This window comes from Chlorocebus sabaeus, chromosome 11 (assembly GCF_047675955.1).
Source record: "Chlorocebus sabaeus isolate Y175 chromosome 11, mChlSab1.0.hap1, whole genome shotgun sequence".
Lineage (NCBI taxonomy): Eukaryota > Metazoa > Chordata > Mammalia > Primates > Cercopithecidae > Chlorocebus > Chlorocebus sabaeus.
Genome location: NC_132914.1, coordinates 77,438,025 through 77,457,700, shown reverse-complemented (window position 1 = coordinate 77,457,700; position 19,676 = coordinate 77,438,025). Strand labels below are relative to the sequence as shown.

The following is a 19,676-nucleotide window of genomic DNA, read 5'->3' as shown; positions in this document are numbered from 1 at the left end:
GGGAACTTTAAAAAGTAATGAGCATTTTATCAGTGAAAAGTAGCCATTCCTCCTCATCACTTCAAGGACCAAATTCCACAAGAACAGAAAATTGCAATAGGTCTGATGTCCTGCGAGAGGACAGAAAAACGAAGATGTGATCCTTAGATCACTGGGTACTAGTTTCCATGAGTGCACACATGGTTTCTTCATGAAGCACTTACCATCTGGGCAGTAACATCCATCAAGACAATGGAGATTGCTCCCAAGACATTGCTTCTCAAATGTGCAGGTTGGTGGACAACAACTGATACAGTCCCGATGGACAAAGCTATCATCACATTTATCAGCTAAAAGGGGCAAACAGGGGAACTTAAGTCAATTTTATTAGCCTCTATTTATTTTTAAAAATTATAATTTTATTTTTTACAAAAAAGTATTTGCAAAAAATAACTTTTAATTGCAAAAAAATGCATACTTGTTTCAAAAAGTATGCAAGTTCATAGATACAATTATATCAGTAACAAATCTTCGCAATTCATTAGTATTTAGTAGTACAGTGAGTTTTGAGTTCTAGGGTTAACCCAAAATTGGCGAAAGTACACAACGCTTGGGAAATAAAAAAACATACTGCATGCTGGAAAGTCATCTCTCCAGTCTTGAATAGGGTAGCCAGCATGAGAACAGGCTCTAGCATACTCAGTGGCTGCTCGACAATAGGTTTCATCATCATCAGTTCTAGAAAGTGAAAAGACAGAGCCAGAATCACATAGGAAATACTGACAGAAACCATATTTGAGGTCCTGATCCCTAGAAATGCTGAGTGCATAATAATCCTAAATAATAATAAAAATAATAATAAAGAGAAAAATAATAATAATAAAGACAAATAATCTTTATCAAAGCATTTCAATACTTTTGTCACTTTTCTTTTGAGTCAAAGGAATACTATAATGAAAAAGATTTATATTTTAATTATATCATTTTCCCCATAATCCGTGTATGTATTTTTTCACTTACACACGCAACATTCCAGGCCTTTTAGAATAAGTCCCATTAAAACAGATAAAATTCTATTACAACAAAAACAATAAATATGAAAGCTGTTTCCAAAAGATCATACTCTTGATTGTCCACATACTGGAATAAAACCTATGCCAATAAACTATAGTACTCAAAAGTATTTTAATGGTTCCTCAGCAGTCCTTGCAATAAGAATCTAAAGCATAGTATTCCATGGTGTGTATGTGCCACATTGTCTTTATCCAGTCTATCATAGATGGGCATTTGGGTTGTTTGAAAGGTTGAATAAATGGCATTTAACTTAAGACTTAAAAGAGGATTTTGAATTCTTTCAAGTTTAAATTACTAAAGCTAATTATTTTTATAACATTGCCAAGACTAAATAATATTTAATTATTTTCTTATAATCACTTCAGCAGCTTCCCCCCAAAATAATTTCTTTTTAGAGCTCTGAAAATTCCCAAAGCAGATTAACAAGGCGCTTATCAAGTAAGCAGATTTACACCAAGGTAGAGGGCTTGTTTTCAAGCCAATCCAAACTCAAAATTGAATAGTTAAATATCTTAGAAGATAATGACCTTAAGAATGCTGCATTTTATGAGGCTTAACATTTCCAGTGTCACTATTGTAAAAGCCACCATCTCGAATTGCCCTTATCCTGTGCTACTGTAATGGGAGTCCTGCAGCTTATCTAGTCCAATTGACTGAGCTTTTGAAGGAAAACAGGACTGAGCATATAAACTTCAGAGGCTCAGAAAATATTCTAAACCTACAAACAAGAAAAGTCTTTTCAAAACAGTATAGGCTAAAATTGCTAAATTCCTGGAAAGATGTTACATTTATGATTTACCTTCTAATATGTGCATTCTTTCCTACATTAATGGTGGTTTTAAAAGCTAGCAAAGGAACTGAATATTGGTTTTCTAACCCAATGCAACTATTGCTATAATACTCACCATTTGTTGTCTACGTTATTCTAGGAATCATGACAGGCACATTAATATGTGACACCTCATGAAAACACACAATAATTGGGCAAGAAAAAAATTATTATCTAGAAAGAAATTATAATTTACTAAGGGGAAAATACGTTTTTTTTTTTTTTTCCATTTTGAATGATAACTTTAATAGGAAAAATGGGCATTAAAGAATCTTGGTTTTCACATCAATTGGCTTTGGCATGGCAAAATTAAAATCATTTCCTTGCTGCTGGATTTGGCATTCTTAGAAGCAGAAACAGGAGGGCATAATTCAAGGATTGGTAGAGTATCATGCAAGTTTCCAAGTCAAACGTTATCTCTTCCATGGAGCCTGTGTAGGCACTTTCTGATAAAGTTAATAGGTCTGTCCTCTGCGTCCAAAGCACTTTGCATTTAGGGCACTGCGTCATTTTTAGAGACCTGTTTATCTGCCCTATTAGAATATGAGTGTTTAGGACAGAGATCATGTCTAAATTTTTTCTATTTCTCCAAGGGGTGGAAAAATACTCAGCTCAGAATAGATGCTCAAGAGATGTGTGTTGAATTGAATTCAATACACTATCATAACCCAAGCAGGAAATTAATCTGTGTTCAACCAATTCACGTTTTCATTCTCATGGTATGGGACCCTCAGGATGCAGTCCCCTAATACAGGAAATGAAGAGAATCATTCATTTCCTACAGAATGGAAGAAAGAATGTAAATAGGTCTGGCCCTGAATGAAATATTGAGGGGAGTGAAATGTTGGCTCTAGCAGCTTCCCACTTCCACTTTATCAGTGTCCACTTAATTATAATATCCTTCCTTTGGTATTACATGCCCGCTTTGCCCCTAAACCCAGTCTCTCTACCGCAAAGGCATCTCTTAAGGTGTCAGCTGATTTCAGCCAGTACAAGTTGTTTATCTATCCTAGTATTTTTATTTTCCCTGGAGAAAGCATCAAAGTTTCAAAAGTCAAAGTCTAAAAACTATCAAAATTTCAAAAGACAAAAATGCTAATTTCTCAATGATGAAATTTCAGATGAAGTGGGTGTGGCAGAGACCGATCTTTGTCTCCAGTTTCCCCTTCTTTTTAGTATTAGAACATCCAAGTTTTTGCCAGGTAGATGGCTGCCAGCCAAAGACAACATTTTCAGCTTCTCTTGCACCTAGGTGTGGCCATGTATCCAAGTTCTGGCCACAAGGTTAAAAGTGGAAGCATGCATGAAACTTCCAGATCAAAAGATGCCAGTCCTTTTGGGTTTTTTTCCTCCCTTTTTAAGAGCTAAAATGTGGACATGATAGTGGTGATGCAGTTTGGGCCATGAAATTGAAAATAATACCCTCGACAAAAGGAAAAATGTAGCAACAAGATCACTCAGTCACTGGAAAACTCATGGAGCAGAGCCACAATGCCAATCCAAGACCACTAACCAGCATGGATTTGTATATAAGAGAAATATAAACATTCTATTTAATTTAAGTCACAGTCATTTTAGCTGTTGAAGCAGCTAAACAATATCCCGAACTAAAAAATGAAGAATGACTTTCCTGGACCTACAAAACAATATTTTATCTCAGACTACTTGGCAAATGGGTGCTAAAGATATTAAAGATAGGGCAATTGAAAAGATGATTGGAGAATAGTCCGAGACTGAGACACTGTGGAATAAGAACAATTTTTAATTCCATATATATGGCTAAAAAAGGACTATGGCCTACCTACAGGCATCCTTAAAAAAGAGAAAGGAAAAAAAAGAGCTATAGCACGTAGCTCTTAAATTAAAAATGAAACCAAATAGGGAACAGAGTTTTTAAAAATATATACTAAGGTCACTAGCCAATATTTTAGGCAGAGTGGGGGCTCTTTCAAGGCTCCTGCATTAGTTCAGGAATCCTTGAAATTGAGAGACTATACATATAAGTCTAGGTATAACTGCACTCTATTCAAAAGTAAGAGATGTCACAAATAAGCTTATTTTAGTATCTGGGAAATATTATATTTATTATTTTTGTAATAATTTCAATTTAATTAAAGAGTAGTAGTTATAAATAATGCAATTTCATACTACCTCAACATTTCCTCTTTGTTCTCACCTTTTATAAACCTCTTAAGGAGCTACTCAAGATGTCATTTAAATGGTTTTACTAAACTAAAAACTAGTCTGGTTCTTTATTTTAAACGTTTCTATCACTTATACTTCTTGGGGTTCATAAAATATACAGACATATTAAAAAATGTCTTTTTTTTTTTTTTTTTTTTTTTTTTTTTTTTTTTTTTTGAGACGGAGTCTGCTCTGTTGCCCAGGCTAGAGAGCAGTGGCATGATCCCAGCTCACTGCAAGCTCCACCTCCCGGGTTCACACTATTCTCCTGCCTCAGCTTCCCCAGTAGCTGAGACTACAGGCCCCGCCACCATGCCCGGCTAATTTTCTCTATCTTTAGTAGAGACGGGCTTTCACCGTGTTAGCCAGGATGGTCTCGATCTCCTGATCTCGTGATCCACCCGCCTCGGCCTCCCAAAGTGCTGGGATTACAGGCGTGGGCCACTGCGCCCGGCCGACATATTAAAATTTCTTTAGATACTCTTGAATGTTCAAGATGAGTAATCACATATACTTGTAATGTTTTGAAAGAAAAATAATTTTTAAAAACTTTAATTCTGGATAATTTATGGTAGGTTCTACATTGAACTATCATCCATGAACACAGTATGATGAGTCTCATTAAATCTGTTGTTTGTGTGACCACCTATCCTAGATGTTTGTAACCTGAGACAGAATTCAGGAATCTGTGACCTTAGGTAGAAAAAATATTACATGCTTATTTTCACTAATCTCCAATGGAAACTTAGTGTTTCCTTCAATTATGCCTATAGGTAACACATCACAATGTTCTTAGCAATATCTGTGACTTTGTCACCATGTGTCTCATATGTCCTTTTTTCATATTTTTTTATTTTCATTTTCCATTGTTGCAGACAAAAAGCACTGTTTACGCTAATCACTATGTCAAACTGCAGTAGTTAAATCCGTGTTAAAAGCATATATATCAGAAACTCATTTTTTTATTATTTTGATAACTACTTTATTAGAATTAGTTTTCTTTGGTATCTTATGTGTTTTATTTTGTGCATTTCAAACACCGTTTTTAAAAAGGATCTATAAATTTCTCTAGACTCCCAAAAGGGATTCATGGCATAAAAATTCTTAAGAGCCACTTTATTTTGTTCATGCTGGTTATGTAAAACATTTAGAACTACCATCCATATATAATCTAGCAATCCACTAAGGAGTATATATCCCCCAAAAAACAAAATCAACATATGGAAGAGATATTTGCACTCCTATGTTTATTGTAGAAGTATTCACAATAGACAAAATATGGAATCAACCTGTGTCCATCAGAGGATGAATGGATAAAGAAATTGTGGTATATGTATACACAATGGAATATTATTCAGCCATAAAAAGAAGGAAATTCTGTAATTTGCAATAACATGGATGAAACTGGGGGTCATTATGTTAAGTGAAATAAGCCAAACAGAAAGACAAATATCACTCATATGTGGGAACTAAAACAGTGAATCTCATGAAGATAGAGTGTAGATTGGTGGTTACCAGAGTCCAGGAAGGGTAGGAGAGAGGTGGGGGATGAAAAGAGATTAGTTATGGGTACAATGTACATGAGGAAGAAATAAGACCTGGTGTTGGATAGATAAGTGGGGGGGGGAGCTATAGTTAACATAAATCAATTGTATATTTCAAAATAGCAAGAAGATAATAATTTGAATGTTCCTAGCATGAAGAAAACTATTTAAGGTGACAGATACTCAATTCCCTTTATGTGATTACATGAATGTATTAAATTATCACATGTACCCTGAAAGTATGTACATCTACTATGTATCAATAAAAAAAATTAGACTTTGACTGTTATATAGCAAACTTTTAATAGTTGTTTGTAGTTTATGTTTTACATTTCCCATAATATTTTGTGATCAGTTGAAATGGTTAAGTAACAGAAGTGGCTGTGGGTCATCTTTTTGCATAAAGAAAATTTTATTACAACTACAAATCATTTTGCTTACTTGCAAAGATCATTAACACAGCTGGCAATATATAAATATGGATCAATATACTCATGGCAGCTCAGAAAAGGAAACTGCAACAGTATCTGACACTTGAAGAAGATCGCCTGTGCAAAAAAAGATGCCAGTCACTAGAATATATTTCATGGTATGTGTAGTCTTCTACTATTTTTACACATCTATTTGCAAAATTTTCAGTTCTCACAAGGAAAAAGATGGTAACTTATACATTTTAACCAACATTTTTCTAACTACATTATTTTCATGAGTACTGCATTTATGAAATTCACTACATTCACTATTTCTAAAATTCAAGTGATTTCCTATTACATTTCCTTGATATAATATTTTCAAATTACATTGTGTTTACGCTAAAATGCCTAACTAATTATACAAATAAGATATACATGTATTCTGTCTGACATGCTCATATTTCTCACATCAAATTTACCTCAAATGCTGGCATTCCACTGGAGCACGGATTTGGAAAATCTGAGGGTGTGCGTACACATTTGGTGTCATCTGGAGTTTGCACCGACCAACTATTTGCAAACATAGCGATGTCTTCTGTATAGTCCTCTATTTCACACAAGCACACATACACACACAAACAGGTGTGATCATATCATTTTCCACAAACATAGACATGGTTCTTCAACACAAACTTCCTGGTCAAAACATTAAACTCAGTAACCTTATAATTACCAATGTGATATTATATATTAATATCTAAACCTTTATTACTTTAACATAATAAAAACAAATTGAAAAAAAAATGTGGGTACCAAATAAAAGTTGGTTCCATTGGAAAGAAAAAGGAAACTGCATTCAAACAACATAGGGAAAGACTGAAGGTGAGTGAGTACAGTGTACACACTGGTGAAGCGTTAATTGCCAGTGTTCAATCAGTACTGTTGAAAGGAGAAAAAATATGTGTAAAACGAAAAAACATAAACAAAAGTTTAGTGCAAAAATTATCAGACAGCTCTCTCATTATATTTAATATTAGTAAGAACCTTATTAAAATTGCAGTTATATTTGGTGGGGAGGGTCCGCACAAAAAAAGTTGTCAAATTCTTTGGGACATTTCAGAGGACAGTCACATAGACAATGGAAGACTAGAAAACACATCAATAGAAGAGAAGACTACGAAGCATATCTATTTCATCTAAATATGATGAACAGTGTTTTGAAACATGCTCAGGAAAGACATCCCTATTGAGAATACTGAAGCTAATCCAGCATTAATCTCAGGCAAGATTCAGGAGTTAATGTGTGGGCAACAACGAACAACAAGCAGATATTTGGTAGTGAGTGCTCTGACTCCGTAACAGAGTGCTCTCTGTTCTAAATCAAGTTTTTAAGTTGTCTCTCTACCTGAGTAGTTCGGGGAATGATGCAAAAATTAATCCTTCCCCTCCTCCATTCAGACAAAGGCTGAATCTCAAAGCTCAAAGACTTGGCAAAACCAAACAAGATGACATCTCAAAGTCCCATGTAAGACAGACTTCAGATTTGAGGTTGGAGTTCACCACCTAGATTGGCATGGTCACAAGTCAACAACTGATGACAATCTATTGCACCACTAGAGTCAGAAATCTCAAGCCAAATGTTTGCCACTCTCTCTGAATATCTTCAAAGTAGAAAAATAATGTGCGCATGCCACTACCAAACATTGGGAAGATGAGGGACTTTAATATATGTAAGAATGCTTTGCTCTCTTAGTGTAAAATCTTAAACTTTACCATAGCCTAGCAGACTTTGCATGAGCTGGACCCTGCTCTCCCCTTACTTCTACCCCGCTCTGCTCTTCCTATATCTTCTGCACCTTTTCTTGCTCAACCTACCCCAGTCATATTGACTTTGTGCTGTTCTTCAGACACTCAAACTCATTCTCACCTCAGAACACTTGCTGTTGCTCTTCCTCCTTCAAAACCACTCTTTCCTAAAATCTTCTCACTGTGGCCTCCCTTACTTGATGTAGGCCTCTGTTTAACGTACTCTTTTCTCTGCCATGTGATCTAGACTAGCACCAATCACACACTTGCTCCATCACTCTTTACCTTCTTCCTCTACCTTTATTCTTTCATGGCTGCTATTGCTCACAAAAATTATATTTAGCTCTGTTTATCTTATTTTCCATTACAATACATACTACATGAAGACAGAGAGCTTGTCTCAGCTGTTCTATTGTTATATCCCTAGAGTAGTATCTGGCATATAGTAGGTACTCAAAATATATTTGCTAAATAAGTGAATGAATACATATAGGGGAATTTGTGAAATTTATTAAAGAGATTATTAGAATCCTAGGGCTTTTGGGCTTGGTGCAGTGACTCACGCCTGTAATCCCAGCACTCTGGGAGGTTGAGGTGGGTGGATCACAGGAGGGAGGCCAGGAGTGCGAGACCGGCCTGGCCAACATGGCGAAACCCCATCTCTAATAATAATACAAAAACTAGCCGGACATGGTGGTGCACGCCTATAATCCCAGCTACCCAGGAGGCTGAGGCACAAGACTTGCTTGAACCCAGGAGGAGGAGATTACAGTGAGCCAAGATTGTGCCACTGCACTCCAGCCTGGGTGACAGAGCAAGACCCTGTCTCAAAAAAAAAAAAAAAAAAAAAGAAGAAGAAGAAGAAAAGAAAAGAAAAAAAGGAAAACAAAAACAAGAAGAATTCGAGGGCTTTCTAATTTGTCTGGCCTGCTGCTTTGTCTCTGATATCACTGAAATGTTGCACACTGAGGAAAGTATGGGCCTGCTATAATATACTTTTTAAAAATGGAAAAACTGATGTCCTTGTTAAGTACACTTATAGTTACATTTCCTTTCAAAACATTTTTTAGAGGTCTGAAGACACAAAAATATTTTCTAAAAACCCACTTATTTCAATGCTTACATACGAATTTTAATGTTTCTAAACAACCTGGCCAATCCCTTAGAGTTCACTTTAATTGCAGCTTTTGAACCACGTATTTAGCTATTTTATATTGCATCAAGGGTCCTAAAAGTTGTTTATCAGGAGATTTTTAAATCCATATCTAATGGTGGTGTGGGAGCCTGCTAAACTAAAATTAAAATACTTTGTATAAAATATGCTCTAAGTAGAGTAATTTATTGTCCATATTGGGACATTTCTGAGAGAGAAAGGGAGGCATTATTAATTATTATGCTGGGAAAAAAAATGAAAGTAGACCAGGACTTCTACGTTGTCGCATAGCTAGATGTAGACATGAATTATGGAAACAGAATTCTCAACTAGACAACAAATTATATTTCTTCCTATGTGTACAGAAATTCTGACAAGTCTAATTTCTTTGTGAAGTCATCCCTGAAGGATGAGTTGGAATGCAGACAGAAATGCAATTTTAATCACCATTAAGAAACTATGCATTTAGTGGCATTCAATCAAACTCACTTTCTCTAAAGACTTTTCTAATCAGCAAAATACAGGTTGAGTTTCAAGAGAATATCAGGCTTCTTAAAGCTAAAGGTAATACTGCTTATCTGTAGCTATTTTCTTGCATTATTATACTATGGGAGGAAATAGAAAGGCAGTTTCTTGTCAAAGTTTTTGTAAGTCAGGTTTTTAAAAAAATTACTCTGCCTTATACTGTGAAGTAAATAACATTGTGAAGTAGCTGAAATATTTCTTTAGGTCTTTCCCATATACTTTCCGGAATCCTTCTTGCCTTCTGCCAGTTTAGCCATAATTCAGTTCAATTGCCTACTGCCAGTCTTCCTCCACTTCTAATCCACTGACACCCTTGTGCATGCTGGCCCAGTTGGCTCACTGTGAACAACTATTTTATGTTCCAGGTTATCTGGAATGTATAAGTCTGTCTGGCCCTTAACTCAGATCTAAGTCTTCCTGCCTCTAACAAGAGCAGATGCTATTTTCTATCCTGACCTCCATACCATGTTCCCTGGGCATCCCAGGAGGAGTTGCCCAAAGCAGCAGTCTTTCCCTTTTTTTTTTTTTTTAAGACAGAGTCTTGCTCTGTGTCCAGGCTGGAGTACGGTGGCATGATGATCTCTGCTCACTGCAGTCTCCACCTCCCGTGTTCAAGCAATTCTCCTGCCTCAGCCTCCCGAGTAGCTGGGATTACAGGTGTCTGCCACCACGCCCAGCTAATTTTTGTATTTTTAGTAGAGACAGGGTTTCACCATGTTGGTTGGGCTGATCTTGAACTTCTGACTTCAGGTGATCCACCTGCCTCAGCCTTCCAAAGTGCTGAGATTACAGGAGTGAGCCACCACACCCGGCCTACCCCAAAGTAGTCTTTTCTAACTCTAACACAGAGAACTGGACTAAGTTTTTTTTTTTTTTTTTCATGAAGCTTTGATACAGAAGAAAAAGAAATCAGCAATTACCATCTGACTCATTCTGCCTGCATCCAAAACCCTACTTCCTAATAGAGTCTCAAGATTCCAAATTTGTGAACCCTCTCATTGCAAATGCCAACTGGGTGCAAAACACCATTTCAAGATGATCCCAGTACTATACATTTGTATTGTGTTCAGAGACTTTTAAACACTTTCATTTACATTTTCTCATTCAATATTTACTGGCTGGGAAGCTCCCAGAGTCATTATCATGATCTCTATTTTACATATGAGGAAATTGACTTTTTGGAGCCCTGCTCTCCACTCTAGCTACTAGTAAACTAATCCTGATGATATATTATCTTGAGCAAAACATTTGCATTTTAATAAAGGCTTCTCAAAGCAATGTAGAGACATTTTCAAACGTTTTTACTTCAGCCCCATTATAGGCTTATGAAGAAATACTTGGAGATGACTATAAATTAAATTAAATGTATTGAGTATTATCTATGTGCCAGGTACTGTACTAAGTGTTTTACACCAATTGTCTCATTTAATCCTTGCGACCCTTATGAAGTATATGCTCTTATTATTTCATTAAACTTATAAAGTTTAATAAGTGATAAAGCTGAATTTGAATCATGCAGTCTGACTCCAGAGCCCACACTCTATGTAGTCCTTTCACCATCCTTTACAACATAACATAGGGGCAAATCATCTCTATTAATTTTATAATATAAAACAAAAGTATTATATAGCACTTTACAGCTTCAGTGGCAATTACTCAAGAACTTATCTAAGCATAGGATTGGGAGCCTGTCAGGTCTGTAATCCAACCCTGACAGTATCAGTTACAAGCTATGTTACATTGAACACATCACCTTGTGTTCTCATCATAAAATTAAGAAAATAATACTGGCTGGGTGCAATGGTGCACCTGTGGTCCCAGCTACTTGAAAGGCTGAGACCAGTGGATGACTTGAGCCCAGGAGTTCAAGACCAGCCTGAGCAAAACAGCAAGACCGCATCTTAATGAAAAGAAATAGCAAGACCTCATCTTGAAAAGAAGAAAAGAAAAGAAAGGAGAGGAAATGAGAGGAAAGAAAAGGCTACTCACCTTATAGGATGTTCTGAGTGTTGGGAATAATATATCTATGTGCTCAAACTATTGTTACAAATATTATCAAGATATATTATTATTACTGATAACTCTGTGAGTTCCAAATTATTATAGCCCCATTTTACAGCTGAAGAAACTGAGCATAAGAGTGATTAAATGAGTTTCCTCAAATTACAGAACTTATAAAAGTTGAAATGAGATTCAAAGCCAAGTTCACTGGTACTAAGAACAGTATTCTTTTTTTATTGCACTTCTTTGTTTGGACCTAAGTCATGATTATGGTGTGTGATTCTCTTATTCTATTGCCATTGTACACTAGTGTCTGAATTGATACAGAACCTATTTCTTATTACTTACTTTTAGTTTCATAACTTAGATTTAATAGATGATCTAGTAGGTACCTAAAACCTTTCCAAGTTACTATTCAACTTTCCTGTTCACATTTGATTATTTTTGCAAAACTATTATTTGTCAATTATTCAATTTATTCCTATCAAGAAGGGATACAAAAATAATTTTTGTCCTAACATAGACATATTTGACCCAAATGGGTTTGAATCACTAGAATATAAACTTGAAGATATTAAAGGTTCTGTTCAATTATGTATTCCAGGTTCCTAAAGCAGCAGATACAGAGGTATCCCAACCTTCTGACACAAAGCAAATGCTCTATTAAAATGTGTTATGTGAGTAAGTGCTTCATGCTAATTTAGCAAAGGTAAACTAGTTAATGGTTTTCAAGAATTACACCAAAATATCTTCCTATTCAACCTTTTTTTAAAAACACTAAAGCAGGCAAGTGACAGCCACAAATTTTCCCCAATCTATGACAAGTCTTCTGGGTACAAACAACTTGGTCAGGGGAAGAAGAAGGTTTTAGAAGGCATCCACGCATTTATTCTGATTCACTTACCTTGCAAAATTATGAAATCATCAGATTGAATGTCATTGTAGTTTCCACATAGGCCACATGATTTCCCCTTATGGTCCTCAGACAGTTTGAGGTAGATCCCAGATATCCCATCCCAAGCCAATGAAAAGCCAAAGGTTGTTTTCACAAGAACGTAGTCAGCTAGTTTCTCGATGAAAACCTGTCCAATTGTCTGAGGCAATGTTAAACTTGAAAAACAGAACAAAAGCTATCTAAGAATGATGATAAAGTCTCAATTACAGATGACATACTTTTAAGCGACTGAGATATAATTAAAATAAAATGATTACTTGAAATTATTGAATAAACTGTGCAGCAAGAGCTCCAAAGCAACCATCCTCTGGAAAATCTCAACATTTTTGAAAACTTTAGTATTAAAAAAAATACAACAAAAATGATACTGCTTTCTTATATTGATTTAGATTTTGCACTTAAAATTAGATGCTTCTTTGAACCAACCAAAAACACAGCTGCTAAATACTGGCGACTTGTTAAATCTGGAAAATAACCTTGCCTATTTAGAACACTCAGAGCTTAAGTGTATTTATTATTTTTTATCCAGAGAGTTAAAGTGATCTAAAAATGCTGCTCAACAATTTTGAAGTAAGGACAAACAATCGTCAAAATATATGAACATGATGCTTGAGTTCTGATTTTGTTTAATTTTATTTTAAACATGGTTATAAGGAAATACAAGTTTCTATCTTTAAAATGACACCTCAACATGAGTCATTGTTTTCTAAAAAATATCAAAGGATGATGAATTATAACTTACATTTTTAATACTGCAAAGTACAATATTAGGGATATAATATACTTTATCATGCAGTATTGCATAGAGGTGATACTCAAAATTTTTAAATTGGATACCTTTTGGCCTGTTTAAACAAGGGTCACATAAAATATTTAAGGTCCTGATACAATGTCTAATTTTTCCATTTTTCACAAGCATATGCACATATAAAGGAAGTGGGTAACACGAGGTAACTGAAGAGAACTAAACAATTGAATATTTGAAAGCACCTAGAATACTTTTGAAAGAACACAATTATCCTTTCATCCATCAGTACTGCCAAAAAGAGTAAGTACTAATAATTGAAGAAATTGGAAAAAACTCATTTCTATTAAGATAGTCATGTCAGCCGGGCTCGGTGGCTCATGCCTGTAATCCCAGCACTTTGGGAGGCCAAGGTGGGTGGATCACAAGGTCAGGAGTTCAAGACCAGCCTGGTCAACATAGTGAAACCGAGTCTCTACTTAAAAAAAAAAAAAAAATTAGCTGGACGTGGTGGCGCGTGCCTGTAGTCCCAAGTACTTGGGAGGCTGAGGCAGCAGAATCGCTTGAACCTGGGAGGCAGAGGTTGTGGTAAGCTGAAATCACATCACTGCACTCCAGCCTGGGCAATGGAATGAGACTCCATTTCAAAAATAAAAATAAAAATATTTTTTAAAAAGGTAGCCACGTCAAATAAAAATTATATACCATAATGTAAATAATATGGGTAGTTAATAGGTATAATCATATGTTTCTCTCAAAAATTGCAAATTAGTGAGTTCCTTTCCAGGAAGAGCATGGTTTAATGGACCAAAAACTACAAAATTGAGCATACTAATTAACAAAGGAATAATTCCCGAAGAAACAATTCAAAATATCTGTAGCCATTTGCACAAAAAATTTGTTTACAGATACTTATTTACAGAAAATTATTTACAAAAATAGAAAAATAACTAAAAGTTTAAATTGGAGAATAGATAAAAGAGACTCTAACTACTGCCATAATACGTTCTTATTAAAAATTATAAATATGAGGAATTCATAGTAAAAGTCAATATGAAATAACATTAAAGAAATACCACTTCTTTTAAGTTTGTAAGTTTATAAAAACTATACTTAAAAGAAGTGAATCATGTTTATAAATATATTTCTGAGTAATGGAATGCTAATCTTATGGAAGTATAGTTGTACTATTATGTGTACTTTTTTGTTTGGTCATTTGTCACTTGGTCATTTGGTCTCTTTAACAGTAAATTTAGTTAAATATTCCATTTTTGAAAATAAAGGTGGATAACTGTGATTATCCTGAAGTTCATAATGTAGAAGGATGCTAGTAGAGACAGGAGATAATCGTTTAAACTAGACAATATCCAATAGGTCAAAGAAAAACATGCAACCTAGGCAGGAAATATTAAAATGTAAACCTAAATGAATGCAGAACTGAATGCTGAAAAGTATTCAGGGATTCATTTGTAATGAAACTCCTTATTTCACAGGTGAGAGAACTGAAATCCAGAGAAGTAAAGCTTCATGCACAGAGCCACACGTTTGATTTTATTATGGCAAATATTTCTGTAGCATTTGCTATGAGTTAGGCCCCAAGCCAGGAACTGCATTTGTGTAAGCAATATTGCTGAATAATAAGAAGACCACCCTTTTTCCATCACACAATCTGAAACCCTCATAGAAATGCTTTCACTGAGTTAAAATTAAATATTATGTCCCTGCTTTAATAAAGAATATTCTTGAAAATCAATCTGAATGGCAAGTCTGTTTTACAAAACATAACAAATTTTTAAATGTTCATTGTATTACCCAAGGTTCCATATAGAAAATATTAAATGGCTATTTAAATTCAGCTCTAGGAAATACATGTGTAACTGTATTATCTTCTTACTCAAATGCCTAAACTTTCTTTTATGAGAAAATGAGAAGTACAGAACCCAGCTGACCAAGAAAATAAGCCTCAGACAGGGGGAGAAGCTGCTCTGGGTTGTCTGGCTGTTTCAAGGCTCCCCTGGTGCTCTCTCCACTGCCCTTTCTGCTGCCTTTTGAGGAATCTAAACCCAGAAAAAGCAACATGGGTTGATAAAGTCATTGCGCTGGAAAGTATTCCTATGGCTCAAACACTTGTTGGTGAATTCTGAATGATGAATAGAATTGTTCCAGCCTACAATTTACTTGTTCTGGCATAATCCAGCCAGGAAATATTAAAAATTGAGTCTCTCTATAATTATTTAGATTGGAAGGTAGATTATTCCACAGTATTTCTAGGTTAAAAAGTAAAAAAAACCTTTTGCCAAATATGGAAACATCCCTGCCCCCAAATTCTCATGTCATATTCTTGGCAGATAGGAAACCGGAAGTGGGCTTCTCTCTGGTCTATTCGAGGCCAGGCAGTTGTTGGCTCTCAGTCTGTCAGAACTTCCATGGAAAATCTCGGGTGACACCCAAACCCCATTCACACAAACTTGGAAAGAACTTCCAGAATCCTTTCCAAATAAAAGAAAATAGATTTTTAAGTTTCTGCTTTAAAGAAAGAAGAAAATATTTAAGAAAGGGGGCAAAAAGAATCAAGAGTTGAACTCTTAAGATATCTCTTGAATCTCTCAGAACAAAAAAAAAGACTCTCATCTCCACCCATGTAAACATATTATATTTATATTCTGCACACAGCATTAGGAAGGGTAAACTTACTGTACTCCTGACTACCTGGTTGGCCTCAGAGCCTTCTGAAGTTTTGATGTCTGTATGTTACACCTTTAAAAGTATTGTTGAAGAAATTCTCTCTTCCTACTCCCCACAGTTCACTTCCAGCATGCGATGTTTGGAAATTCTATTAATTTGTGGTGTTATTGGCATTTCACTGTTTCCCACATCCTACCTGATTCCATTCTTTTTTATTTCATGACCATAAATTCGAATTTCCTCTTGGTTTGAAAAGAACAAGCTGATTGACCGATAACAAGAATACACCGAACCAAGACATTTAGGGCTGTTATGAACCTTAAAGGGAGAAAAACAAAAGGAAAGCATAGGAACAAACAACAAATTTGAGTTACTAAAACCACAATGTATATTTACAATCATATAGCTTCATTAGTCCCATGACACTTTACAACGTTATGACTACATTTGGGATTTCTGGAAGAAAAGAAATATTTCCCTCAGAAATTGGGCAACAAAATGAACTTCCTAAAATACAAATTAATCAGCATATTTTTAGAACGATTTGAATCTTCACATGTTGGCTGTTAATATTCTCAAGGTATATGGTATGCTTTGGGAGAAATTAGTTCTGATAGTAAAACTGTAGAGCACCACAAAGAAACACGTTTGTCATTGTTATGTCCATATTTTTTTACCAGTTAGAGAATCATAAAACAGAGCTTCGAATGGAGTGCTACACAAAGCAATATTTAAAGGTTGAAAAGTGACCATGAACTCACTAAAAATAAAATTGATTTTATTTTTATGTATTGCCAGATACGTTAGGGAAGAGAGAGATTCTTTTTCAAAATATTAACGGGAAAATTAATTTAAAAAAAAAAGAATGCAAGGAAGAAAACAGAAGAGGAAGCTTAGATTCTTTCACCCTATACCAAAATTAATTTCAAAAGGTCCAAAAAGTGAAGTATAAATGTCTAAACCGTGACATAAGAGAAAGAAAACAGAGATTACAACTATAGAGGTGGAAAAGAACTTTCTAAGCCTAAAAGTGATTTTAAAAATTATCACTAGTATAGGGGTTTTTTGTTTGGTTTGGTTTTGGGGTTTGTTTGTTTGTTTGAGATAGAGTTTCTCTCTGTCACTCAGGCTGCAGTGCAGTGGTGTGATCTCAGCTCCCTGCAACCTCTGCCTCCTGGTTTCAAGTGATTCTCATGCCTCAACCTCCCGAGTAGCTGGGGCTATAGGCGTGTACCATCAAACTGGCTAATTTTTATATTTTTTTGGTAGAGATGGGGTTTCACTATGTTAGCCAGTCAGGCTGGTATCAAACCCCTGACCTCAAGTGATCCACCCACCTCGGCCTCTCCCAAAGTGCTGGGATTACAGGTGTCAGTCACTGCGCCCAGCCTCAATAATATAGTTTTAATATTGTAGTAATTTAATGCATATTAGTTTTATGCTTAATCAGCAAATTGTATTGATCATTTATTATGTACCAGGCACTGTTCTAGGTTCTGGGGATAGATCAGTCAACAAAGCAGACAAAATATCTGCCCTCATGAAACTTGTATTTTATTAGAGGAAAACAGCTAACAGAAAATATGGCTATGTGAAACTAAATATATACTATATTAGATGACATTAAGGAGAAATATTAAGCAGGGAAAGGGGATACGGTGTGTATGTGTCAATGTCTGGGGGCAATTTCGGAGTGAGTGGCCAAGGAAGGCCTTGCTGAAAAGATGAAATTCTAGTAAAGATGGAGTATGAGAGAGAGCAAGCCATATGGGATATCTGGAATATCATTCTAGGCAAAGGAAATAGCAAGTACAAAAGCCTGAGGTAAGAGTAGGCCTAAAATGTTCTCAGGATCCAGGAATCCAGCCACATGACCCCAGACTAGATATTGGAGGATTCTTCTTTCGGGAAACAAAATGGAAAAAAAGACATATAGTTACTAATATTTGGGGGCTTATCTAATGAAACAAGAAGATCCTTGCTCACTCTCACACTAGTTCAACAAGCCCCCATGTATATATCCAGAGTTTCCAATTCACTTTTAGAGCCTTATTCTCAAATGTGAACAAATATTCATGAATCATTAGTCATTTGATGAAAGTCTGTGACATGAAAGACTTCAAATAAACAAAAGAAAGGGAATCAAAGAAATAAAAAACAATTTAGAAAAATCCGGGGGCGGAGCAAGATGGCCGAATAGGAACAGCTCCAGTCTCCAACTCCCAGCGCGAGCGACACAGAAGACCAGTGATTTCTGCATTTTCAACTGAGGTACTGGGTTCATCTCACTGGGGAGTGCCAGACGATCGGTGCTGGTCAGCTGCTGCAGCCCGACCAGCGAGAGCTGAAGCAGGGCGAGGCATTGCCTCACCTGGGAAGCGCAAGGGGGAAGGGAATCCCTTTTCCTAGCCAGGGGAACTGAGACACACAACACCTGGAAAATCGGGTAACTCCCACCCCAATACTGCGCTTTAAGCAAACAGGCACACCAGGAGATCATATCCCACACCTGGCTGGGAGGGTCCCACACCCACGGAGCCTCCCTCATTGCTAGCACAGCAGTCTGTGATCTACCAGCAAGGCAGCAGCGAGGCTGGGGGAGGGGCGCCCGCCATTGCTGAGGCTTAAGTAGGTAAACAAAGCTGCTGGGAAGCTCGAACTGGGTGGAGCTCACAGCAGCTCAAGGAAACCTGCCTGTCTCTGTAGACTCCACCTCTGGGGACAGGGCACGGTAAACAATAACAACAGAAAGCTCTGCAGACGCGAACGACTCTGTCTGACAGCTTTGAAGAGAGCAGTGGATCTCCCAACACGGAGGTTGAGATCTGAGAAGGGACAGACTCCCTGCTCAAGTGGGTCCCTGACCCCTGAGTAGCCTAACTGGGAGACATCCCCCACTAGGGGCAGTCTGACACACCACACCTCACAGGGTGGAGTACACCCCTGAGAGGAAGCTTCCAAAGCAAGAATCAGACAGGTACACTCGCTGTTCAGAAATATTCTATCTTCTGCAACCTCTGCTGCTGATACCCAGGCAAACAGGGTCTGGAGTGGACCTCAAGCAATCTCCAACAGACCTACAGCTGAGGGTCCTGACTGTTAGAAGGAAAGCTATCAAACAGGAAGGACACCTACACCAAAACCCCATCAGTACATCACCATCATCAAAGACCAGAGGCAGATAAAACCACAAAGATGGGGAAAAAGCAGGGCAGAAAAGCTGGTAATTCAAAAAATAAGAGCGCATCTCCCCCGGCAAAGGAGCGCAGCTCATCGCCAGCAACGGATCAAAGCTGGACGGAGAATGACTTCGACGAGATGAGAGAAGACGGCTTCAGTCCATCAAATTTCTCAGAGCTAAAGGAGGAATTACGTACCCAGTGCAAAGAAACTAAAAATCTTGAAAAAAAAGTGGAAGAATTGATGGCTAGAGTAATTAATGCAGAGAAGCTCATAAACGAAATGAAAGAGACGAAAACCATGACACGAGAAATACGTGACAAATGCACAAGCTTCAGTAACCGACTCGATCAACTGGAAGAAAGAATGTCAGCGATTGAGGATCAAATGAATGAAATGAAGCGAGAAGAGAAACCAAAAGAAAAAAGAAGAAAAAGAAATGAACAAAGCCTGCAAGAAGTATGGGATTATGTAAAAAGACCAAATCTACATCTGATTGGGGTGCCTGAAAGTGAGGGTGAAAATTGCCAGATTCACCAAAGTTGAAATGAAGGAAAAAATCTTAAGGGCAGCCAGAGAGAAAGGTCGGGTTACCCACAAAGG

The 19,676-nt window shown here is 36.6% G+C and overlaps 1 protein-coding gene across 2 annotated transcripts in view; it reads right to left on the bottom strand.

The window, feature by feature from the left end:
- The window catches only part of OTOGL (otogelin like), a 170,997-nt gene that overhangs the window by 128,978 nt on the left and 22,343 nt on the right, over positions 1-19,676 (bottom strand). For both annotated transcript variants that reach the window (XM_008004119.3, XM_073020969.1), the window contains exons 7-12: positions 16,090-16,211; positions 12,413-12,618; positions 6,503-6,630; positions 6,052-6,158; positions 611-717; positions 204-329 (exon numbers count right to left, since the gene is read on the bottom strand). In XM_008004119.3, coding sequence (XP_008002310.3) covers positions 204-329; positions 611-717; positions 6,052-6,158; positions 6,503-6,630; positions 12,413-12,618; positions 16,090-16,211 — 796 coding nt within the window. The remainder of the gene's footprint in view (positions 1-203; positions 330-610; positions 718-6,051; positions 6,159-6,502; positions 6,631-12,412; positions 12,619-16,089; positions 16,212-19,676) is intronic.